This window comes from Botrytis sinoallii, assembly GCF_014898435.1.
Source record: "Botrytis sinoallii strain Bc 23 chromosome Unknown BSIN_034, whole genome shotgun sequence".
Taxonomy (NCBI): domain Eukaryota; kingdom Fungi; phylum Ascomycota; class Leotiomycetes; order Helotiales; family Sclerotiniaceae; genus Botrytis; species Botrytis sinoallii.
In genome coordinates, this window is record NW_024066061.1 from 1,324 (window position 1) to 26,154 (window position 24,831).

Below are 24,831 nucleotides of genomic sequence, written 5' to 3' on the forward strand. Positions count from 1 at the left end.
GTTTTGGCTGCCAAAAAGTGTACCAGCAACTATTACCAACCCCTACAGCAAAATTGTCTGTACATCCGAAGCAGATTAAGAAAGTGTAAGCGCAAAAAAGTAGCGATAGAACATTTTGTTCAAAGAATAGACGAGTTGTTTGTTCTCTATTGCCAGTGCAGTACCAGATACATGTAGATGTAAAAGTTATGATCAATAATACTATTGATATTCGACGTAAATAATAAGCTTGTCGTTCCGTTGTAGAGCAATGTCTAGATCATTGTCGCTCATGAGATTGGGCTTTTCTCCGCTGGGCTCGTCCTTGTAGTATAGTGCAATTTCATCCCCTTGTGGAATCTTCAAGCGATCACTGATTTTCTCATAAAGCTGCTGGAACTGAATATCGGTAGGTACTCGAATGGCAATCAGGTCATCACCGAAATAGATCTTGACCTTCATAGCAGATGGAGATGGTTGTTGCCCACTGACATTATTGGCTGGAGATAATAATGAGTTGCTAGAAGGTTGAGAGAGAGATGAGGTCTGACGTGTTGGACCTTGACCATTATTGACTGATAACGATGATTGTCCTCTTTGATGACCTGGGGCGGCTGTTAAGCCAGTAGGTGCCCCGCTCGAATAGTTTTCACCGCTCAAATCGCCCCTCGAAGATTGCCTGGATGCTGCTTGTGTTCTTGAATCGTTTGATGACTGTTGTGAACCACCCGATAGACGATATTCTTCTTCAACTGCGTTTGGATCCATCTCATAATCCCCTTCTCGAGGCTCAAAGAATTGCTTAACAAGAGTGCATCTGGAGATATATGGTGGTTGGGTCAAGAGGCTCTTGACATAGGCATCAAGATTATGTTGTCTTCCTTCGGTAATCGCGTCTGTCACATAGTTGACAGGTCCTGGCATATATGGCAAGCTTCTTTTCTGCGTACCAGTGTTTCCCGCCTCCGCTGGGAACTCTGTCAAGAGAGCAATCTGAAAATCGTAAAAGTCTTCGTAATATCTCGAAAGTTCCCAATGTCTCCCATCTTCCAGAGCAGCCTCGATCACGAACCAGTATTTATCTTCCGCGAAACAGTATCGTGGTATCCGCGCTGATATTGGGGCGTATAATTGGGACGTCGATTTGGATGGCACAGAATATGGGTTTTGCGGAACTTGTTGGACGGGTTGAGCCGCCGCTCTTGCTTGTTGTGATTGCCGTTGGTCCTGATATTGTGTTAGCTTTGGATTTCCCACTTCGCGTCTCGGTACATACATAGCTTTGACCATTCTGCTGACTCTGCCTTGAGTTCTGTTGTTGCAGACTCATTCTTTCCATGCCATTCTGGATTTGTTGTTGTTGCTGTTGTTGTGAAGAGCCATTGGGAACTTCGAATTTGCCCAAGGTAATACTGCTGTTCTTGTAATCGGCGGCCATTCGCTTCCATTCTTCCACTTTTGGCACACCCGCCCTCTGAACTGCCTCTTGCGCATTTGGCACCGCTTTTCCAGTGCCCATATCACGTATCTCGATGAAATCAACTGGTATTAGTCCTGGACCCCCAAGTCGCCCGATGGGTTTCGCGACAAACCATTCTGGATTCGATTGAGCAATCACGATGATTGCTTCTCCCGCCTTGGCTTCCAATTCATCGGGCCTTTCCGCCGCAAAATCGTACATAACCACTCCGTAAACCATCGCGCCGGTGCCTTTCATTGTCTTTGAAAATCTCTGACCTCCACCGCTATCTGGTGGACTCGCCAGTGTCCCTGAACCGGAAATGTCGGAATAACCCGAATCATGATCCACCTTCATACCCGTAGGCGACTTATCTGATAGAGATTGACCACTATCCCGCTCAGTCTTTCCTAACGCTTGGAAGTATGCAACAGGTACCAAACCCCTCGCATCTGGCACTGCAGGATTACATGCTTCATACCAATCCGTATCGTTTTCTCGTCCTATAACATGAAAGAAGTCGCCCCTCGTAAAACCCAATTCTTGATTTGATGTTGCCTCATAATCGTACAATGCGCGAATAACCTATAATAATTGCAGATCGTTAGGAAATGCGAAACTGATGCAGTTTGCGACTCATGCACACGAAATTCGGCATACCTTTTTGGGAGGGACAATTGCGACGGCAGATTTGGGCGTGAGAGAAATATGTTGAACTTTTGAGTCGGGCTTTTCGCCTTTGATCGACCTACGAAGAGCCTGATAGACAAACATAATATGTTAGCGACGACTCCTCCCAACGAGGATTGTGAAAATCCTCAGATGAAGTAAGAAACTGGTTGGGTGGTTACTGACCTTCATTATTCAGATTGCTTTATCGTTATGTCGTACTCCTCGAGAATGCAAGCCAGGTAGGTGAGTAGGTAGGTGGGTAGGTAGGTAGATAGGTAGGTAGGTAAATGAATGAATGAATGAATGAATGGACAATAGAAGGAAGAGAAAGTAAGAAAAGCTCTCGAATTTTGGAATTGTTGATATCGAGGGCAGTAGTTATGATTGTCGACCAGAATTGGTGTCAATAATATTATGGCTAGGTATCGATTGCTCTTGCTTCTTTTTCAAATTCTTCCTCTCCTTCTTCTGCTTCTGCTTCTGCTTCCTCTGCTTGTTTTCTTTAATACCTTTCCGTGACTTTTCCCGTTCCTTTTCCTTTTCCTTTTCCTTTTCTCAATGCAACCCTTCAAACTTTCTTTATGGCGGCGATAAAACCCCAAGCGCTACTCCGAGTCCACTACTGTACACTACGAAATAGCTAGCCTCGAGCTAGCATCCAAGAAGAGGGGACTGATAAGGTGGGGTGATTAAGAAGATGTGAATCCTGCCACGGAAAAAAAAAAGATGATGGAATGATGGGTTATGGTTCTGTTATATGTAGTGTGATGTGGGATTGAGAGGATAGATGGGGTGATGGGAAGAAGAAAAATCCTATAAATTGCGCGCGTCGTATGTATGTGATGATATGAGCAAAAGTTGGTGGGAAGTGTGTCTGAACAGAATGGGATGGAGGCTGCGCCGGCTTTCTTGCTTGCCTGCTTGCTTGCTTGCAATAAAAGAGGGAGGGGTGGTATAAAAGAGGATTAAGCTAGATGCCAAACGAGGTATATTTCTTCTTTTTTTGAGGAAATGATTTTCGAGGATCCGGTCGCAACGGGTTGAGAGAATCTTTTGAAGAGGATATCAACGGTAAACGGGAATGGAGCGTTTCTACTCGTGAATCATAGCTAGGATCGAGTTCAATATATTTTGAGTATCGAGATTTGATAATGCATTGAGCATCAGAGTATCGATATCGATCTTGTCGTAGGTGGCGGACTTTAATTTGGACCAACAAAAGACGATTTTTGCCAGGAAGCTCGAGATGTTGAAAAGGTAGAGAAGATGATTAGGACAATAATACGAATAGTAATGGTTCGTTACGGTTCTACGACCTTTTCTTTGTTGGATCAAAGGATATCTGGTATCTATCTTTGGGTGTGAGAGGAGAGGGCAAGGGAATACTTCCACAAAAGGATTTGAGGATGCTTGGCTTGCAGTGAGGAAAGGAGAGTGAGTGCATGATGATAGTAAATGATAATTCCTTTAATAGGATGGGATTTGTGATATGTGTGTAGTATATGTGTAGTATATGTGTAGTATATGTGTAGTATATGTGTAGTATATGTGTAGTATATGTGTAGTATATGTGTAGTATATGTGTAGTATATGTGTACTAGGTATGTATGTATATGTGTGTGTGTGTGTGTGTGTGTGTGTGTATATACTCCAATACCTTTCTTTCTCTATTAGATATGAATATATCGAAGACAACATCGACGACAATGTCTTTACTCTTCTCATTAGTTATCAAGTGATATCAATCATTTCGACGCGAGTACTAGATATGTTTGGTAGATAAAGTGTTAGAAGAGTATATAATGAACGATATCATTTTATTACCTAGTACCTGGTATTTAGATTTAATACTCAGAATATCGGGATCAATAAAATCTAGAATTCTCTTCACTTTGTCTCTCTCTCTTTCTCTTGATTCCTTCGTATCCATCTTCTATCTATCTTCTATTGATCTCGTACCTATCTTCTACTCATCTCCTTCCCATCTCCCAAAACAAAGATCACTCCGTCAAATTACTCAATCCTTCTAGACTTTCTCCTTCCCTTCTGTCCATCTTCATTTGGGGATGCTGGGAGGATATCCACAATTACCGTTACTAGAGGTTTGATATACACTCTCCTAAGTCAGGCTAACTGCCACTAGGAACGTTTCTTTAATTTAGATGCCGCTTTTTTGGCTGCGTCGTTTGGGATTCTGGAATGAATGGAAGATGGAAGATGAATGACCAGGCGAATGAATGATGAGAGACTTTTTACACTTTTTTTCCGGGGGAGACTTTGAGATTTTGGTGTCACTTGAATGATTGAATTCATTTGGAAAGTAAGAATACTTTGTAGAGTAAGACTGTACAATCAATCACATGAACCCTCCACAAGGTTTATTTACACATGTCATGAATGAAGTCTTTCCATCTGTCAATAATTACTTTCCCGAGATGATGAGTAAAAGTATAATCATGAGCATCTGCCAATACCTACCTAGTACATACAATACATTCCATTCCACGCCCAAGAAACCCTTACTGCATCTCTACTCCATCCATCCATCCTTCCATCCATTCATTTCTTCTTTTATCGTAATGATTAACAAAATTTCTTATCGATATCGATAACTAAATCACTCGTCATTCCTTACTCATACCTCGTGCTTTGCCTTGTGCTTGGCCTCGTGCTTTGCGACTTCTCCAGGTTGACACGGACAGCTGGAGACACAGACACGGACAATTCGATTTGGAAGTGTGAAGTCTCCATTTGGTGTTTCCAGTTTATTAATAAAGTACATTCGCACATACCCATCATACATCATACATATCATACATTATATCATACCCATCGTAGATACTTCGTACATCAAACACAGTAGAATACAATACATCATACTTCCATTCCACTTCCACATTTCAAACATGATCAATCCAGAGTACAATCCGATGAAATCTCTAGACATTAAACCAAATCAAATAAAATCAGATCAGATCAGATCAGCTCCCAATCCTCCATCCATCCATCCATCCATCCATCATCCTTCCCTTCCCTCCCTCTCATTCGCTCTACACAACAAATACCGACCCATGGACCCGTCATCCTTGAAATTCCTGCATCAGGCTGAGAACATGCATACCTCGTACATTTACAATTTCCTCCTATCGTACACCAATTGATCAATATACATACGATATCGGTACTCGTACATAACAACCTAATCCCAACCCAACTTACTAATTACCCAGGGGCTTCGGAAGCAAGTGAGAGTCCTCGGTATTTTATCATTTTACGAGTACATATTCCTTTCCAAAAGAAACTCAAAAACCCCTCAAAAGAAAAATAGAAAGCATAACCTATCTCAAATTAAACCTTTTCATCAATTATACTTTGACATTCCTATCTTTTCTTGCTAGAGTCGTTGTCATCGTGATCTACATCGTCGATACCATATAGTACTGGGAAATTGGAATGTGATGAGGGGTACTAGGTATTTATGATGATGATGATGATGATGATGATGATGATGATGGAGAGATTGAGAAATTGAGATATTGAGTCGTGGTGTTATTCTTGAAGTTTGTAAGGTTATTTACCTAGATAACGATTGATATTTCAGTTCGAGTTGTTCGTTTTATATATAATACTACTGTTAGTATCGATACGTAAGATATATAGAGTATCTATTACGTAGACTGTACAATATACAAAAGTAGACACTTGCTTATGAGATAGGGATATCTATCTAGTATTATCGTAACTATATCTTATCTCTCTCTGCCTATTCTATTTCATTAATATTATATCCAAGATACTTATTCATACATATATACTCTACACACCTACCCAACAATCCCATTCCTCCCATTCCTCCCATTCCAACCCAACCATTCACCCACAAACCCACACCTACATACCGGTATATGCACATATACACACTCACACCTACACATCCACACACACACACACCCAACCCAAAAGCAAGCACCTGGGACCTGCATCACCACTCCTCACTCCTCACTCCTCAATCCTCATCAACATGTATATGTATGTATATGTATGTCTCAAACACACCTCCTCTTCCAATCACAATCCCTCTTCCACACTCTCCCCACTCTCTCAATGGCGCCACGCTTGATTCACGAGGTACGTAGAGTAGGGAGCTGGAAAGTGGAAGGATAGTGGAAGGAAGGTGGAATCTTATTATCTGTTAGAATACTCGTAGAAGTACCGGTATAGTATTTAGTAAATGCCCCATCATTTCAGGGCTGAGTAGGATGTTATTTGATGGTTGGATTGGGTGTGTTTCTTTGGGTTTCTTCTTTTTCTCTCTTTTCGAATATTCATTCATCTATCTATCTATTATATATGTATATCCATCTCAAAACACAACATCTCAATCCTCAATCCCCCATCTCAAAAAAGTAATCTCAATTCCAATTCCTAATCCCAATTCCAATCCAAATTCCTCTATCCCTCTCCTTCTCCTTCTAAACCCCTCTACTTTCTTCTTCATACATATCATCAGATAAATAATCTCATAACATCATCGTCAAGTGAATCCATCTCCTATATCATGTCTTATATACAAGATATAACATCTGAAGTCTCAAACTCCCATATCTATCTAGATATTATACAAATAGCTTGAGGATGGTATTTAGCGAGAAGTGTGAAATGCTGAGAGGTAGGTATCTTATGATGTAATAAAATAGATGGTTTGTTTTATAGAAAGAAAAAGAAAAGGAGGGGAGGGGAGGGGGGTTGATAATAGATTTTTGAAGGGGAGGAGGAAAAGAAGAGAGTTTGTTTGGGGTTGTTGTTGTGATTGTAATATGATTTGGTATTTTGTAGATAGATATTCAGATTTCTATATTCATTTGGAACTATGATATCAGATTTAGTCTATACATCAAAACTATACATCAACACCACCCCAATCCATTATATTTCAATCCAATCCACTCCACTCCACTCCATTCATCCTCTACCTACTATCTATCTTCTTATTTCACCATCTATCTTCACTAACAAATACATATCCGAACCCTCTTCTCTATTCTTTATTCTCTCTTCTCTCACATCTCCCATCTCATCCCAGCTACCCCTACCCTCACCTTCACCTTTACCTTGACTTTCAATCCTCAATCCCCACATCCTCATATCTTTACATCCTTACTACTCCCCCCTCCTAAACTTCCCCTCCCTTCAACTCTTAACTCTCAATTCCCAATTCCCAATAAACTTACTCACCAAATTACACTCCAATCTCTAATTCCCAATTCCCAATCCCCAATTCCCAATCCCCAATTCCCAATCCCCAATTCCCAATCCCCAAGCTCAAAAATACAAGCCCCTCCATCCACCATCCACCCTCCACAAAACACACAATACATGCCATCCCAAAATTAACATCATCCAACGTCCAAGCAACCCTTCTATCCGCCTTCTCCCACCTTCTCTCTGCATTCTTTCCATTTTCTCTCAAGCTTCTCAAGCTTCTCTCAACCTTCCCTCAAGCTTCTAGTCTTCCTTGAATCTCCCGTGACCCCTCACCACATCGACGCTACGACTCACTAAAAGCTCTATCTGAAACGAGCTATTTTGTCAAAATGACTGGGTATTGTTAGTAGTTGAGATAAAGTGAGCGTTGAATTAAAGCAGCTCTGCTTTTACATTCAAGGCATAAGGATCCGGGAAAAGAATTTTCTAGGCATGAAGACATGCTTTTCCTCGTATATTAATGGGGTCGTCGTGAAATCTACAATTATTAAAAATCGTACGTTGGTGTTAGAAACATACATGCACATCTCAAATTCAATTGAAAAGACAGGGGAATAGTTTTTGGTTGATTTTCAATATTCATGAAATTTTGTATCCATCCATTGCCCCAAACTTTTGTCAGTACTACTTAATGTAAACCCTCGCCTCAAGTTGCAGTATGTACAGAGCTACGAGGGTTCTATAAGCCAATATGCGAAATAAAAGGCGGTATAAACCGCCTCGAGCACAATTTTGTGCAACGCCATGCATGCAAGATTGATTCAAACGCTCCCTCCACTGCCACCATGCAAAGGTACAAAAGAACTTTGAACTCCTGTCCCCAATGTGCTTACCATTAACGGCTAGCACTCCACTCTGTCACTATACGCCAAAACCACAAACTCCACCTAGATATTCACCATGCATCAAAGAAGAGAAAGAAAGTAACAGTGCAAAGGGTTTATCCCATTCGAAACCGAAGAAGGGGGAAAAGAAAACTCGAGTGTGTTCTTAGTCGACTCGAAAATCCATTCTGTGAAAGGACAAGCGGATGAAGACGGAACGCGCAGTCATCTAGACCCACATCTCGTTCTATGAGGGGAGGCCAATCAGGAAATTAAATCATGTAGATTTAAGGTGAAGGGCGTCTTTGAATAACCATGGAGAGAAGAAAAATGACGAAATGGGTGAAAGATGGCAATATATGAACCAATTCGGAAAGTACAAAAGTGTTAGATTTGGCCCTTGATATCAATCGCGCGGAAAGCTTCAGCTTTTGCAGTTTCAAAAATCTGACCGGCCTGGCCAGAAAGAAATCGAAGGTCGCCATCTTTCTCTACTAACAAGGCCTGTCCATTGTGGTCACAAATGAATTGGGCAGCATCGCCGTCGGATTCGAATCCTAGTTCTTCCGTGACGAACCTTAATTTGACCTCGGGTTTGTAACTACGATGTGTTAGTTGGCCCTTTAAATCGATTACCATTGGATTAACTTACGTTCTGCAAATTTTCGACAAAGCAGCCAAACGTTCTCGGGCGACAAACATATCCATGAGATATGCTCCCATATTCGGAGTATCGAGGTAGAGTCTAAAGAATTTGTGATAATTGCCCAATGCTAATGCCGAACGTACACTCAATGCGTGTATTACCGCTTCGGATTCCTTCTCTGCTTTTGTTAGATCCGCAATGACATCATTCAATGCCGTGCGGTTAGCTGTGTGAATAAAATATAAAATACGATATGCCTTAAACTCCACGGGATTACCACCAATCTTCTGGGCATAAAGGGCCCGAAGTTGAGTCTGGCATTGATTATACTCACCGAGATCCCCCTTCTCCAACGCAATACGCGCGTGAATTTCGTAGACAGTGACAGTGAATTCATTCTTGATACGCTGAACCGTGAGGTCCTGTCGCATAGATTTGAATTGGTCGCAGATATAAGAATAGTTTCCTTCCTTTTTCCACTTCTTTTTCAAAAGATCTAGCGTTTCCCGTAAGATGTACTCAGGGCGAACCTGTGAAGCAACGGGTGCAGTAGTCAAACGGAAGTACTCTTTTTCTAACGTTGTATTCGTACCGATCAAGGGTCCCATCATTGGTTCTGGTGTCGGTGTCTTAGATTTATAGGTAGATTTGTAGCCACCATCAAATCGTTTTTGTCGCTTCTCTAGGTTTTTCTGAAACTTACTTGTACCTTTGTGGGAGAGATCGTCTTGGAATGGTTGTTGTCGCTTATCAAATCGTTGTTTGGAGGGTGTTAAATTGGCACGATCATCATTTCCCGTGCGGTTGTTAGCACGCCACGGCGGCATTGCTGCGAGGTTCTCATCACTGCTTCCTTCTATAGATTTCCTCTTCTTGGTCGAATTCGCGAGACCGGTCGTAGCTAGTTGAAAATTTAATGATTCCTGCTGCCATGCAGCGGCTGCCTTTGAACGTTCTCTTTGTATTAATTGTTGAGGAAGTGGATAATTATCCCAATCACGGGAGAAGAGTGTATCGGTATCGGATGCCTCGGTGATGGTCTTTTTCAACATGTTTTCCATGTCTGGACGCTCAATACCGGCGATGGCATGCGCGACGTCGAATGAACGTTGAACGTAATTACGAACTGACTGTGGCCAGTCTCTCTTCTTCTGGACAGGAGGTGGTGTTGATTGAGGGGGTGATTGCTGGGGGATTACTGCTGGGTTATACATTATGGGTGGGGCTTGATTAAATGATTGTCGAACTTGCACTGGATGATAAGCTGGGGCAACTATCGGCGCGACTGTAGAATTTTTGTCAGAAACCAGTATATGGATTTTGGAAGAAAAGAGGATTGCTCACCTTGCTGATAGCCATATGAGCCTGTCGTACCTGGAGGCGGTGGAATATTAGAGTTCCATGGTGAAGCCATCGTATTGTACATATAGAACTTATGCTTTTACGCTCTTAGATATTAGTGATGCGATACAAGAAACGCGACTGGGTCTTCAATAAGAAAGATTCTTGAGAAGATGGTGTGTAGAATGTATCTGAATTTTTTTAGAATAGTTTTCGAGGTTGTGAAGTGGTGGAATGTTTTGTAAGAATGGCTGGTTTGCCCGGGTTGAAATGGACAATTAACCGAATGAGTTGTTGTACTATCGATCAGTCACGAGACAAGGTAGAAAAGGCGGAAAAACTTGCTACGGTAGTCCAAGTAGTCAGGATTGCCCAATTTACAGCAGTGATGATTGCATCACGATAAGGGTATGATAGTGAATGTGAATTGTCTTAACCTTCCACAAGGACCTGCAGATGCTGCAATCGTTTGTCCTCATCGTTCCCAGCAGATGTGCACTGCATTGTCCTTAGACAGATATCAGAAAAACTCTCAGTACATGGCTTGCGCGAACGAATGTTTTTAAAACATTTAGACCTCACAACTGCTTTGAGGCCTTTCTATTTGCCAGATGAGCTCAACCTCTTTGTCCAAGACAATGTTGGGCTTTATGAGGGGTAAGTGTTTGCTCAAGCAAGCAATGTGGGAAAGAGGCATGCTTACCTAAATTGTAAATAGGAAATACAAAATTCCTGATCATCAGAATGGTCAGGTCTACTTAACATCTCATCGAATATGTTATGTAGACAATGATGATCCAAGAAGGAATTCTCTAGCAATAGATCTCAAAGACGTTGATCGTTATGAGTTTTACGTAAGAGCTACTAGCTATATTCTTGAGGCTATACATAGTTAATATTGTTACAGGCTGGTTTCTTGAAATCATCCGCCAAGATTACTCTTGTCCCGAAGCCTTCGAAACGATCCTCTGTCCAAAATCGAAGTGAAACATCATCTCCATTATCACGAACCGATAGTCCTTTCCATCTGCCAGCTTCCGAGCCTACACCCGCAAGTAGTGCCACATGGATTTGTCCAATCTGTTCTTTCTCGAATCCCGTCCCCTCGAATTTCGATCCAGTCACATCTAATGCAAACACGCCTTTGCCCCCATGCTTAGCATGTGGTATCAAACCTCCATTTGCTCTTATTCTTAAGGCATCTATATCGAGTGCGGGCAACAGACCAACTCCCTCTACTACAACCCCGGTTAAAACACCCTTACCAGTGAGAGGTCGGCCAGATGCCCCTCGTCCGCAATCTGATTCTTGGGATACACCCTCAAGTCAATTTGGAGTTGATCAGGACGAGTCTCCTTCAGGTGGATCCAATGAGGCATCCTTTGCTTGTCCTAGATGCACGTTCTTAAACCATCCATCGCTCATGGCTTGTGAGCTTTGTGGGGCTCCACTACTGTCACAAGACCTCCCAACTGGAATAAGTCCCTCACAACGACGTATGTTGTCCCCAGGCCCTACATTGAATAATTTGCCAGCGCCTGGGACGGAAACCAATGAAAGCATCAAATTATCATTTCGAGGTGGAGGAGAAAAATTGTTCCTCGATCGTCTCAAATCATCCATGACACAGCGTAAATGGCTTCTTCAAAATGCTCCCCCGATACCTAAAATCAATCGTCATGTTAGGACAGATAGTGGATCAGGCTCGGGTAGTTCTACACCAAATGGTGAGCGGACGAAAACGGTTGGAATCGCAGGCCTGGAACAAAGACGTCTTGAAGTCCGTAAGAATAATGAACTTGTCATAGGAAATGCTTTTGAGGACCTCGACGCATTGATGGCGTCGGCCAAAGAGATTATTGCTCTTGCCGAATCATTTGCCAGCAGTAATAATACGAATGGAAATACTGAATCTAATGCAATTGCAAGTGCCCTTGGTTTGGTAACGACGAAAGATATGCTTGGTGGTGGGAGCAATTCTGAGTCATTATATATTTCAGAGTTGTCAAGGAATCTTGCAGAATTTCTCACAGATGATGCTAGAGGAATCCTGCGCAAGACTGGAGGCATTATTAGTCTGGTTGATCTATGGGCCACTTTCAACCGTGCTCGGGGTGGCGTTGAACTCGTTAGTCCGTTGGACTTCGAAAAGGCTGCAAGATTGTGGGAGAAGCTGAAGCTTCCTGTACGATTGAGACAGTTTCGTAGTGGAGTACTAGTGGTCCAAGGCAGTGATAGGACTGACGAAAAGACAATCAAAACTTTGCTGGCATGGTTGAGAGATTTGCACGTATTCCCACCGGAGAAGGAAGTGCCATGGGACTGGCAAGAATTTGGTCAGGGGGTTACATCACAAGACGCCGCAGAACGTTTTGGATGGAGCATAGGAGTAGCTGAAGAAGAGCTTGAAATGGCTGAGGAAAGTGGTGCTTTATGTAGGGAAGTAAGTATAGAAGGAGTGAAGTTTTGGGAGAATTGGATCGACTCAGCACAGTCACCAGCACCCAATTTACAGCTAGCTGATGTTGGCAATCTTGCTGCTAGCTACATATAACATATACATGGATTACATACTTTGAATAGCAAATATATCAAGTAAACCTGTGAGAGGTTTCTGTACAGCTTTCTAAAACAGAAGTCGAAGAGTTTTCAACTGATAAAGTATGAAGTATGAAGTGTTTCCCTCCTTCATCTCCAGTGGTGAAGTCTTCTAAATACTCATCTTCCCGCATTTTGTACACATTTCAGCCCGGCACAAGATTACCTAACTCTATTAGTCTCGTTTTGCTCTCCACTTCTTTTTTCTTCAGAATTCCGGCCAAAATGTAAATTTTTCAACGATTCTCTTTTATCGATTTGTAGCTCTTTACAACAGCTGGGAAGCCCAGATTACCATACGGGTAAAGCAGATTAAATTCAACTTTCCATTACCATCTTGCATAGGTACCAGAATTTTGGATACAAATCTCCATCACAAGTGAGAGCACTTCCAGCTACCAAACTTACTAACATGGAGTTTCACGATTATTGACGAGATCTATTTCAACCAAAATAATAGGTTATTTAGGAACATATGAGCAAAACATTTCCGTCGAAATTCATGCTCACTTAGATAGTGTAGAAAGAATAGTGGAGAGTCAAGAATGATAAGCGAGGAGCTACATAGGAGGTAGGGTAGGAAGGGTAATGGATAACTAGCATTGATAGTACAGCAATTATATGACATTGACATCCGATGAATTTGCTAGCTGGTTTGTTCTTCGTGTAATATTTCGTCTTGCAATGCGGTATTGACTTCGTACGGGCATCTACTTTGCAAATGTAGCCAGGTACGGCTAGTAAGACCATCATGCTTTTGTACAGATTGTCTTCTTCTATTTAGATCACTCTCTGTTTCTGATCTCTTACCTGTTCAAAATATTATAAAATATCTTCACATATCAAATCTTCAGAACTCCAGGCAAGCAACCGATATAACTTACATTATCCTCCATCTTCCGTCCACTATCAAAGCATCAGCCAAATAACTTCTCTCTGTCCTGAAATACGCCCAAGAACCAAAATGAACGCAGATATGAGCACACCATTCACCTCCTCATCATTATCAATGGTATCAGACTCGGATAACTTCTACCAAATCCCCCCCAAATTCGCCCCGTCGAGATCTCCAACCTCAATTTCTAAACCACAATTCCAAGGTCCATTACCTTTACCCAGACAAGATATCCTGAGTCCTGAAAAGGAGCGAAAGAGCGATAGAGTCATGAAGGGATTCACTGGACTCAATTTTCGCCCGGGAGTGGAAATCGGAAATGGGGATAAGAATTTAACTTCTGCACCGAGTGTGAAACCAACTTCGATCTCCGGTCCAAAAAATTCGAGTTCAAATCATCTTTATGGGTTTTATTGGACTTGCTGTAGTAAGATAGCCGAAAAAGCCAAGGTTTTGGATAGCATGAGAAGTATAACGGAGAGTGCTGTTCAGGGACTTGTAGGTTATATTTCCTTTATTTATGGGAGGAACGGAGTGATGGGGTGAGCTCTTGCTGATTATGACTTGATAGTGTAATAAAAAGAATTCGCTTGCGGAGAACACGTGTGGAGAGTGTGGGCACTTGGTTTGTCGAGAATGTGAAAAGGTTGCCGAGTGTGCGTAGGTGAATTGTGGATGGGGAGTGCGGCATGTATGGCGAAGGATTGTGTAGGGAGTGGAGTAGAGAAGTGGATCGCAAAGGAAATACAACCAACTGATTGACAATCAGTGATCATTATCATAAGGTAGAAGAATTCCAGCACAGTATTTTTACGAGGTTTGCAGCAGTGATTCGCAGTAATTCGCAGTATAGTAGAATCGAAGTCGGTATCTTGTGTGTACAATTATAATCACTACTGGAAGTAAATTGCAAAGATGCGCTCTTGTATGACTCGAATACAACTTTCTTACTAGATTAGATGACTGTGTGTTAGGATAGATACTTAGATTGAGTCAGCAGAGAACTAAATCTTCTGACTCTGTGCATAATCATGTATGAATCCGCCAGATCAAATATTCATAATATATAGTATGCGAGCCAAGACTAACTGGTTGATGTCCTTACCCTTCCCCAGCCCAGTCTGGAAACCAAATCAAAACCCAAACCAACAACTTTTCTAGTCCAGACTTAAAACTAAGAGCAAAGACCATAATTCAATAAACAAAAACCAACAGATCAACCATGCAAGCCTCTCACGAAGAAACATTCAAGTGCTCTCGAGGACACGTTCACAAAGTAAGTGACCATTGCCGTTTCCGCACATATATCACTAACATCTATTGAACAGAAAGAGGAAACTCACACTAAATACTGTATTCGTGATTGCCCTGACTATTGCAAATGCCACTGGCACATCTCTGAGATAGGTCACAACACCCAAGAGCTTGCAAGGCGCGAAAGAAGAGTGTCCGAAAGGGAGATAAGAGTGGCCGGAGAGGAAGATCGATTTGCTATGTATGTTGAACATTGGAACAATGAGATCTCAATAAGAGAAGCTGTGGTATCATCAAGAAAGGCTTCACTTGAAATAGCGGAAGAAGAATTCGAGAGAAAGAAAAATGAGCTTCTTGCGCCCAAAAATTGGTTCGAACAGATCGAAGAATGGTCCCAAAATGCATCGGAATGTGCTCAAGACGGCTCATCGTATGGCCCCGATGGCTGGCTTCAACCAACCCGTGCGCTAGATCCGGGAGAGAGACCACATCACCGCCGTTCATCCCACGGTGACCATCCAACGCGACCGCATGAAGAATTAGGTCGTCCGAGAAGAGCCAGTTCCGCCAGTCATCGTCATCACCATGATTCGAATCAACCTGCTATACGAATAACACCTCCAGACCCCAATATACACTCAGTACCCAATAGCTGAGGTAATCGTTATGAGTATTAAGCCCCACTCAAGATGATTTCCTCGCCACAGCAACCTGCATTGTTTCAACACATTTAAGTGATGTTTTCGGGTTTATTTTTTCTTGGAAGGGTAGTATGAAGGATATGAAGGATATGAAGGATATGAAGGATATGAAGGATATGAAGGATATGAAGGATATGAAGGATATGAAGGATATGAAGGATATGAAGGATATGAAGGATATGAAGGATATGAAGGATATGACATTAGAGCTTTGTGATTCCTGTATCGAGATTAGCAATGAGCGAGACTTTATTAACACATTTAAATACACTACCCGCAAGTGATGCCATATCTCTTGCAAAAAACTGAGTATCGGTGTAATCAAATCAAATCACTGACACGAGTAGATTTTGGAAGTAATAACCTTAGTGATCGATGTTACTTGAACAACTAATGACTAAAGAAATCCAATAGAGGGCTGTTAACTTAGTATGAGACTTCTGGTATTCCAGAAATAATGATGCAAATCGACTAAATTAATACCAATTCTGCCAAAATTGAATCCAGTGAATTCACAAGGATGGGGGTGATTTTCCAAAGCAGCAGAAAAGATTACTTTCTGGATTCTGATCCTATACAAGAAGTATCTCGATGGTCTCTTATCATAATAAGATACGTGTAATGGCATTCTTATGTTTCTTGTCGGTGTTTACACCTCTCCCACACGTATGTGGGCCTGTAAGTCCTCTACTACAACGTCTCAAAGTATTGCGAAGACGAAAACGGAATCATGGAATTGTTAGTCACACTTACCAAGAAATTTGGGGTTTGCTTGAGTCAATGTTGCTGGAAATGTGGAACTTGGATAGAGACGAAATGCAAGGGATAGAGTAGGGGCGATCGAGTTGAGGAAAGTTTCAAGCGAAAGCTTTGCGCTGTTAGCATTTCAAGAAAAGCTCCAAATATTGGGAGTTTTACGTTTCGGTAATGGGTTCATGAATGGAAAATCAATTGAAAATGCAGATTAGAAGGTGATTTGATTTCACTTGGAGTATGTATAATTAGAAAGAAAGTGTTTATTAGGAAATATGTGAAATTTTTTGGGGATTGTTCTACTGACTGTTTTGATAGAAAAGACTAATGAAATAAAACGAAAAGGAATGAAGGAGGTTCGACTTACTTACCAGTAGCGTCGAGGGTAGACCCACAAAGCCTTGTCTTTGCCAAATTTCTCAACCATTCTGAGCTCCTTCTGTTTGTGCTGATACTTGAGGTCTTTTCTGTCTACGAAAATTTCCCGGGCAATTCTCTGTTTCTCAATGCAATGCTTACATCTTTTTGAAATTTTGGCACCAGGCAGAATCGTGACTTTTGGTATCTTGAATTTGGAGCCTGCTCTCATGGCTGCAAATTCATTATGGGAGGCCTCAACTCTGAACATCCTCATAAGATAGCTCCTCCAGTGGTTTCGATTTATGGGCAAGTCAAACTTGTGGTAAAGTAGACAGTCGGCATCTTGAAGAATGAATTCATCAAGATCTTGGAAGATGAAATTTGAAAAAATCACAGGTTCCATTGGAAGAACTAAGCCATTGGTAAAGTCGTGCCTGAAAATCGACCAAAATCCTGATTCTGGTGTGATTTGAGCTCTTTTGACAGCCCAAGGATGGATCAACCAGCTTGACATCTCTTCATCTACGCGACGCCAAGGCTTCCAATCCGCAGGCAGTGGAATTTGGAAGTATAGAAGGTTAGCTTCCGCTAGGTGATGATTTACAACGTGTACATCAAACCCGAGGCTGTCAAAATTGAAGATATCTGTATCTGGATTGAAAGGAACAGATGGCTGCAAAGGAAATGAAAAAGTTTCTTCGCGAATGCTTTCGAATTCAAGGGTCTGTTTATCTATACAATAAAAGTCTGAGAATTTTGCAGAGCGATACTTTTCAAGTGTTCCTATTGGCAAATTTCCGTGCTTGAATTCAATTTCCTTGGGCACAACAGCAATGTTGTGATAGTATGCAGCGACTGCGTTCCTACTTTCAAAGCAAGCCCAAAATGCAGCGGGCATACCACTGTAAGATACAATGTTGAGAGGGCAAAGAGCTCTTGGAATCAACGGCATTGGATCCCAATCATTCGCGTAGTTTGCCTCTTCCATAGGCAATACACAATTCTTGGATTCAATCACACGCGGAGTTACAGTGAGTCCCCAGATCATTCGTCTAATTTCCAATGGGAGCTTAGGGAAGAGGTGGAATTTTGTGTGAAATTCTGTAGGACCTTGAGATTGTTGGGGATTGTTATTGTCAGTCTCGTCTTCGACATCTAGTGTCATATCTGCTAACTCTTGCCAGGCATTTTTGAACTGATCTCGCTTTCTGATAACCTCAGGCTCGCCAGTAGATTTGATTGTTGATTCAACTTGGAACTCAAGCGCCAGGCTTGACAAGTCTTGGAATGTATCCATCGTGTATAGTAAATTGCGGATTTGTTGGGTAGAGTGCGTTGTGGTGCTGTGTATACTAATGATGATGCTTATTGTTGAGTATTGATGAAGTAACTGTGTAGCTGAATGATTCTGTATTAAAAAGATTCAAACGGAAACCCAACACTTTTATATTTCGTCTGAGGATTTTGTAGTGTTGTTGTTTTCGAGGTGAGCGATCTCTGTTCCAATTGCTTTGTCATTAACGATCCTTCATTCTTTGAGGACAGATTAAAGGACAATGAACAGCAGAAGGAACCTTTGTTGTAGTAGACAGAGGAAGACCTTGAAGGATGAATCAGTCTTGAGGACAAGGCAATTGGAAACGTCCACTTGTGATTGTGAAAAAGATAAAGAAATGCTCACAACAGTCGTATAATGATGTTGCACAAAAATAACTCTCCAACTATTGTTCTCTTTCTTCAGTTCGTTCCTTTCATTGTCCATTGCACCATCCACCAAAAGATGCCACCGAGATATTAAACTATGCCAGACACAGTGGCTGATATATCAGTCTGTCAGCTATCTGCTAGCTTCAAATTCCGGCAAACTCATTGGGGGAAAATTATCACCTTGGCGCACTCACCGATGAGCTGCTAACTAGCGAAGGCATGAATCTTATGGTGGTAGTTGCCGGGAATGAAAATAAACTTTCCTATATCCGTTATTTTAAGGACTTCTTTGACGACTTCTTCTGCGAAATGGCCTTTGAAAGATAAGATTTCCATTTCCGTGCCCCTCGAACGCACCCGATTCTTGACATTTCTGGAACAGTTGATTAGCTACTAATTGGTATGGAAAGGTACGACCTACCGATGATGTTAGATGTAAACTTCCGTTGCTGGCTCAGATGGGAAGATGTCCGCCAGTGCTGTCAAACTACTCACTGGTAAATTGCTCTCACGATAAACAATGTCATTATAGTGCTAGGCGACATGATAACAAAGATTAAACAATAAATCAACGAATAATCAATAAAGAACTGAAGGTATACTCAATGAAATAAGTCGCAGAAATTTGGAACTTTGAATGTCTTTAATGAGGCAGTAGAAGTAGCTTGCTAGATAGGTAGAAGGTCAGATACCACGAAAGAGGATTGGAAACACCAAGTTGTCATATCAGCGGAGGTTTACATTGACATGAAAGTCTTGAGACACATTCAAAAGAAAGAGCTTGTAAATCAGATTGTCCATTGATTGGGTGACGGATGCTGTTGAGGCTCACAATTTAGTCTGATCTTAGTCGGGCGTCGAGGGGTTCTTATCAAAATCAACAATGCTGAGCATCATTTAGACTGTATGAGAAGAGATTTATACCTTTTCTACAAGAACGGGATTTATTTGGTAGACGATGAAGATATAGGCGTGTAATGGTTGGCGTGTACAGATCCTCCTCATCCCTTGAGGTTGAGAAAGGATGAAGTCTACCAACTCGTAAGAGACAAGAGAGGATAATGAATGAAAACAGCTTGAAAATGAGAAACTCCAAGCTGATCGAAATAGTAAGAAAATTGAAACGATAATTGAACCTTAATGGGGTAATATCAGATTGATTTCAGATGACATTACTACTCTTCGAAAATGGATTCGCAATCAATTGCCTTCCCCTTCCACCAGAAAGAGAGGGATTGGGCCACTTTCGGAAAGAGAGGAGAAGAGTCTCGCATCGCGAGTATTGAGCTTCGTGTGCTAATGGAATTGAAGATTGGGCTGTGATGGATTGGAGTCTACGCGGAGTCTAGATGTATGTTTTCATAGTGTTCAGGCCGACTTTTGGATTTACTGGAATGAAAAGACTTTACCATATGCTCTGTCTGAATCAGTAATAATCCGCGAGCGAAGAGGTCGATTTGAAGCAAAGTTACTTTTCGATTGATTGTCTGACAGTATTTGTGAGTGGACGCATGTTACGTTGAAGACTTCGCGCTCCATATAAATTTTGAGTTAGAATTTCCTGCATACTGTTCACATCTTATCACGCGGCTTCTGCTTAGGTGCAGTAACAGTTTTACTTCATATCAGGGTCACTAAGTTTTGATATACAGGAGGGAAAAATCAAGGGGAAAGAAAAGATTATAATAATGGAAAAGGAAATGGATTATGATTCAATGAAGCCAAGGAAATAGTAAGGAGAGATGCTCGAGGTCGAAACACAGGTTGATAGATCGGGGATTTGAAATATGAGAACACAATTAGAAGATGAAACTATCTTCTTCTAACTAATGCCCCAACAATCTTCCTAGCCGTCTTCGTCTGACCTCTGCCTTGCAATCACTGCATTTGTCAGGTCTTGTGCGCTGGGTGAAAGCGGTAACTCTGGAATCCTGACTTCAGGGTGTCGTCGGTTCTCCTCTCGGAAAAATCCCACGACTTGTTTACGTACATATGCACAATGTTCAGATGAGAACAATTTGTGGCCTGTGACCGTGGGGTGGCAAGCAGAATCTTCGATAATACAGTGGGTCAGATTTTGAAAAGGAAAAGGTTCCTTGTGATCTCGATGCCATGCTCTGAGATATTGTATGAGGGGCATGTTGAGTCGTGCACCCTGGCTGAAACCAGGAATGATTTTGGATGGCATCGTGATGGATTCAATTTGATGCACGCTCTCACCGAGGGCTTCGACTGTATCGGTCGGATATCTTGCGTAGAGTCTGAAATCGAATTCATCTGTCAATTCTTTTGTCTTCTGGTGCCAGAATCTCACTCCAGATCGATTGTTGAATATCATCTTTTTGGGTGACGAAAAGACTCAGCTCTTGCTCGCCGACCTCGTCGACTTTGTTTTCATCTTGGCGTTGTAGTGACATTCTGAACAGGTCTTGAAACAAATCTGTGGCGATTTGCTCCTCTTCGTGTTCTTGTAATATTCTGGAAGACATCTTGTGATAAATCTAGGTTGATCCCTATTTCTGGTAGATTACTAGCTGATTGTATAAATGTCGACTTGATTACTCTAAAATTGTATTCTCAAGTATCTGTTTGATAATTCAAATGTCAAATATGGAAGCTAGGGATGCGGTATCTATAATTCTATAGCGAGTGTTGTTTCTTACTTGTTCAGAGAACAATATCGTGCTTGACCTCGAGTCGGACATAGAATCTCTTTCACGTACAAATTTAGCCATTACACATGAATTCAAATTCTTTCACTCCCAAATCGTTTTTATTTCTCTTGGATATTGTAGACTGCTGAGTGTCCCTATATTGTTTCCTCAACTATCGAATAGCAAGCAGTCCAACCGAAGCCAGTTGGTCCAACTCTCACCAAACAATCTCTGAACAGAGCTTCTTTATGATGCCACTGGCTCAACTACTGTAATAAGATGCAGCCATGACGTTGTTCTGCCGAAGATCCACGCATCTTGCCTATGTAAGAGGAGATATTTCCTTGCGATGTATTAGATAAACCAAACCCTAAGAGGGTGTATTTCTTTATGTCTGGCGGGTTGCGATAGGCTTAACGACTAATTTGACTCCTGTGTCGTTACGTGCGGGACCATATACGCCAATACTTTGAAGCCTGTTTTGATGTCCTAAACATGTGTTCTACAAGGAGATCAAGAAAAGAACAACGACTTTTTCTATATATACATACAATGCGTCTGAAAGCAACCCGTCTTTTCTTTTCCAGAAGATCATTCTGAACATACCGTAGAAAAGAAAAGATTAAACCCATCAATCATGTCATATAACTTTGAATCAGATATGGACTCTCTCTGCGAAGCTTTCGCAAAGTTGACAATGAGAGACACGTTTTAGCGCCTTCTCGAGGCTCTCAGATGAACTTCAACTTAAGATCTGGAAAGAGGCCATCGCCGAGCCTGTTGTCCATGATGTGACTTGGTTGTTGTCCCACGAAACCGAGATTAAGATTCCTGAGGTACTTCTTGGTATTGATTGGCTGAGCCATAATGAAGCCAAGAAAGTCTACAAGAGATTGACGCGCCTTGACTGTCCAGCGATCTTCTTCAACACCCAGCAGGACTTGGTATTGTTGAAAGACTCTGTCGACTTATTTACAGCAGCGTCGTACACGGACAAAACAGCTGTCAATTCTGTCCAATGCTCAGCCAGAATTTGCGACGTTAGACCACCCTTGATTGATATAGAGAAATACTTGGAAACAAGATCAAGGTGATCGGGTCGCTTTTCCATTCCGTCATCTGCAGACTTTCGTAGTCCAAGACCTGCAATGTTCGCGAAAGCATCGATTGCAAGATATCACGGAGCAAATGCTCTGTAAAGAAGGACTCAGGACATTCTTTGTAAAGCAAAATTGTAAATATCCTAGAATTATGATTCCCGAGATCATAATCAGAGTTCCTCCACAAGGAGACGAGTTGTGCTACGAATGCGAGGTGTTAGATGAGTGGTTGGCCATGGACCACGCATCAAGAATCCATGCGATTGTCAGCATCATTGAAGGAAACCAACAAACATAGAGAATGCGCCCAGCAGATCTTTTTGATATGACTTGTGAGGTCTTTCGAGTATACTATAAGCCCCCCGCCCCTGCCTAGGTGGTCACTCAGATAGATAGATAACCAAAGTAGCTGTACAATAGCTAAGAAATGAAAGAAAAATTCAAAGAAAATCCATTGACTAAATCGTGAAGTGTATCGTAATACTAGTAGTGACTATATATCGTATCTGTAGCTTACCTAATCAGTAAACATGTGACTGCTGCTCTCTCTTCAAATTATCGACATCAAATAGCACCTCTTGATGCATGGCTTTCGATGTTAACCTACGTGTGCTCCATTAACATTCTGTTAGGATCAAAAGGACGGCGATCAAATTCAACACATGCCGAATTACTAATATTCAGGGTCCTCAACACAGCGCTTGCACCACACCGTAAGCTTAACCTACGCGAAATTTCGACCCACCAGTCTGAGCTTACCTACCTCTTGGCACCGTTTCTTTGATCCTCAATTATTATCTCGTTGTTCCTTACAAACGTAACAAACCTGACTAACCAAACCATTTCAATCGCAGGAGGATAGATTGAGGGCAGAAATTAATGGTGTAGCCCTGTACTATGAGTGCGGCACCCATTATCCATCGAAGAAGAAGAACATACCCCGCGGAAAGCCGATGACGATGAATGGTTATTCGACGGGCAAAGAAAAGGAGAAGGACCGATATTTACCTGCGAAGAGAAGGGGAGGAGATTCGGGAAAATGGCTCGATGTGGTGGCACACGGAAGTTCTAGTGCCCTGTTGGCTTTGATTCTGAAATATGCTATCTCAGGTCAATACTGGAATTTGAACTTCTTCTTACTGGCGCTTCAGGTATGTTGGTTTGACAAAAGCTTCGTGCCTCGGGAAAATGCGCACACTGACATTGGGGTTTCAATAGTCAGGAACTGCTCTCGCAGTGATATGGTTATTGAAAAGGGGTGGATATCTCAAGGAATTAACAGGGCTAGAGTTCCAAAAATTGAAGACTTGTATGCGTTGCGCGATCTGAACGAATTGGGGATTGCAGATGCTAACCAGAATTCTTTCCAGGGCTTCCTCTAGCTGTACTACTCCTCGTCTCAAATTACATATCTTATAAGGCGCTTCAATGTCTTTCATTACCTACGTACATACTTCTTTCTACTACGACCATTTTCACGGTCCCCTACGTCGACAGCATTCTGTTCGGGACACCGATTCCTCCGTTCGCATTTAAATCCTATCTTTTAATATTCTCCGGCATAGTAATATCAGTCATTGCGGAAAACGCGCATGCAGAAGCAAGCTATGGGGACCGACGACTCGAACAAACATTGGAACCTCAAGATCCCGTCATGATATTATTTCTTGGATATATTTTCATGGTCATACACCTTTTATTGTACAGCACATATGAAGCATGGAAGGCAAAGATTGTGCCGAATCTCAAATTTGGTCAATGGGATAGTATGTCTTCTCTCCTTGTAGGAACTTAGGCACGGCTGGCTGACATTTCTTAGTTTTCCTACATAACCATGTGCTTATATTTATCATCGCATCAGCACTTTCCTTCCTCATCGAGGATTTCTCTGACGAGAACATGAACGATTGCTTCCCATCTTCGATACGAACATCGACCATCTGGGCCATAATTTATACCTGCTTTGGAGTCTTCCCTGTAATATTCTATTCCGCCGCAATTGTTCGAAAATCATCGTCAAGTTTCCATTCGATTGTCGAAGCTTCGAGTAAAATGGTAATAGCCTTGCTAGGAATGTACATTTATTCGAATCCGATAAACGTGGGCAGTGTATCCGCTATAGTGATAGGGTGCTCAGGCGGTATCCTGGGAGCGTGGTTAGAAGGAAAACAGCAGCAGGATGCGAAGGGAAAACGGGTATTACCTGTTTGAAGAAGAACTTTTTGAAATAGACCATTGTACAAGAAATGTATTGACAAAATGGGAGGGGGAGCCAGGCGTTAGAGCACGGTGTTGGGTGCGACTTGTATACTTTCAGTACAAAATCACTGATTATATTACTTACATATTGTATAGAGATCACAAATAGAGAGGATTGGAAACGGCCTAGTTACTCGTACCTTCATCGTTTTGCGAAAATATGAGTACAAAATTGGAAGAATTGGAAATACCAGCTAGGTATCTTTCATGCGCGGTAATAAATGCATATTTCATACCATCCCTATTTGTTACTTCGCCTTGCGTCGAGATAAGTGGACGGATATGCTTCTAGGAACTGATTGGGAGACGAATCACCACGTTCGAAAAGGAGGAAAGAATGCTGGATTCCATTTATTGTTCGCCC

At 41.8% G+C, this 24,831-nt stretch overlaps 8 protein-coding genes across 8 annotated transcripts; 4 read left to right on the forward strand and 4 right to left on the reverse strand.

Moving 5' to 3' along the window:
* Positions 1–201: 201 nt before the first annotated feature.
* On the reverse strand, positions 202–2,299 carry EAF02_011600 (uncharacterized protein; the record flags this gene model as incomplete). Its single annotated transcript, XM_038907647.1, has 4 exons — positions 202–1,206; positions 1,256–2,023; positions 2,099–2,197; positions 2,294–2,299. 4 exons carry the CDS (start codon positions 2,297–2,299, stop codon positions 202–204), a joined length of 1,878 nt encoding a protein of 625 aa, XP_038752464.1.
* Positions 2,300–7,937: 5,638 nt separating this feature from the next.
* EAF02_011601 (uncharacterized protein) lies at positions 7,938–10,434 on the reverse strand. Its single transcript, XM_038907648.1, has 3 exons — positions 10,190–10,434; positions 8,852–10,130; positions 7,938–8,800 (listed from the first exon to the last, which is right to left on the reverse strand). The coding sequence occupies exons 1-3, from the start codon at positions 10,269–10,271 to the stop codon at positions 8,587–8,589; spliced, it is 1,575 nt and encodes a 524-aa protein (XP_038752465.1). The 5' UTR covers positions 10,272–10,434; the 3' UTR covers positions 7,938–8,586.
* Positions 10,435–10,617: 183 nt separating this feature from the next.
* EAF02_011602 (uncharacterized protein) lies at positions 10,618–12,826 on the forward strand. Its single transcript, XM_038907649.1, has 3 exons — positions 10,618–10,843; positions 10,905–11,040; positions 11,094–12,826. Exons 1-3 carry the CDS (start codon positions 10,743–10,745, stop codon positions 12,738–12,740), a joined length of 1,884 nt encoding a protein of 627 aa, XP_038752466.1. The 5' UTR covers positions 10,618–10,742; the 3' UTR covers positions 12,741–12,826.
* A 922-nt stretch (positions 12,827–13,748) lies between these two features.
* Positions 13,749–14,343, forward strand: EAF02_011603 (uncharacterized protein; the record flags this gene model as incomplete). The annotated part of the gene is made up of 2 exons (XM_038907650.1): positions 13,749–14,177; positions 14,251–14,343. The coding sequence occupies 2 exons, from the start codon at positions 13,749–13,751 to the stop codon at positions 14,341–14,343; spliced, it is 522 nt and encodes a 173-aa protein (XP_038752467.1).
* A 558-nt stretch (positions 14,344–14,901) lies between these two features.
* Positions 14,902–15,589, forward strand: EAF02_011604 (uncharacterized protein; the record flags this gene model as incomplete). The annotated part of the gene is made up of 2 exons (XM_038907651.1): positions 14,902–14,955; positions 15,008–15,589. 2 exons carry the CDS (start codon positions 14,902–14,904, stop codon positions 15,587–15,589), a joined length of 636 nt encoding a protein of 211 aa, XP_038752468.1.
* Positions 15,590–16,754: 1,165 nt separating this feature from the next.
* On the reverse strand, positions 16,755–18,044 carry EAF02_011605 (uncharacterized protein; the record flags this gene model as incomplete). Its single annotated transcript, XM_038907652.1, has 1 exon — positions 16,755–18,044. The coding sequence occupies one exon, from the start codon at positions 18,042–18,044 to the stop codon at positions 16,755–16,757; it is 1,290 nt and encodes a 429-aa protein (XP_038752469.1).
* Positions 18,045–20,300: 2,256 nt separating this feature from the next.
* EAF02_011606 (uncharacterized protein) lies at positions 20,301–20,943 on the reverse strand (the record flags this gene model as incomplete). The annotated part of the gene is made up of 2 exons (XM_038907653.1): positions 20,301–20,686; positions 20,769–20,943. The coding sequence occupies 2 exons, from the start codon at positions 20,941–20,943 to the stop codon at positions 20,301–20,303; spliced, it is 561 nt and encodes a 186-aa protein (XP_038752470.1).
* A 2,224-nt stretch (positions 20,944–23,167) lies between these two features.
* Positions 23,168–24,419, forward strand: EAF02_011607 (uncharacterized protein; the record flags this gene model as incomplete). Its single annotated transcript, XM_038907654.1, has 4 exons — positions 23,168–23,359; positions 23,427–23,517; positions 23,579–23,974; positions 24,028–24,419. The coding sequence occupies 4 exons, from the start codon at positions 23,168–23,170 to the stop codon at positions 24,417–24,419; spliced, it is 1,071 nt and encodes a 356-aa protein (XP_038752471.1).
* Between the last annotated feature and the right edge of the window lie 412 nt (positions 24,420–24,831).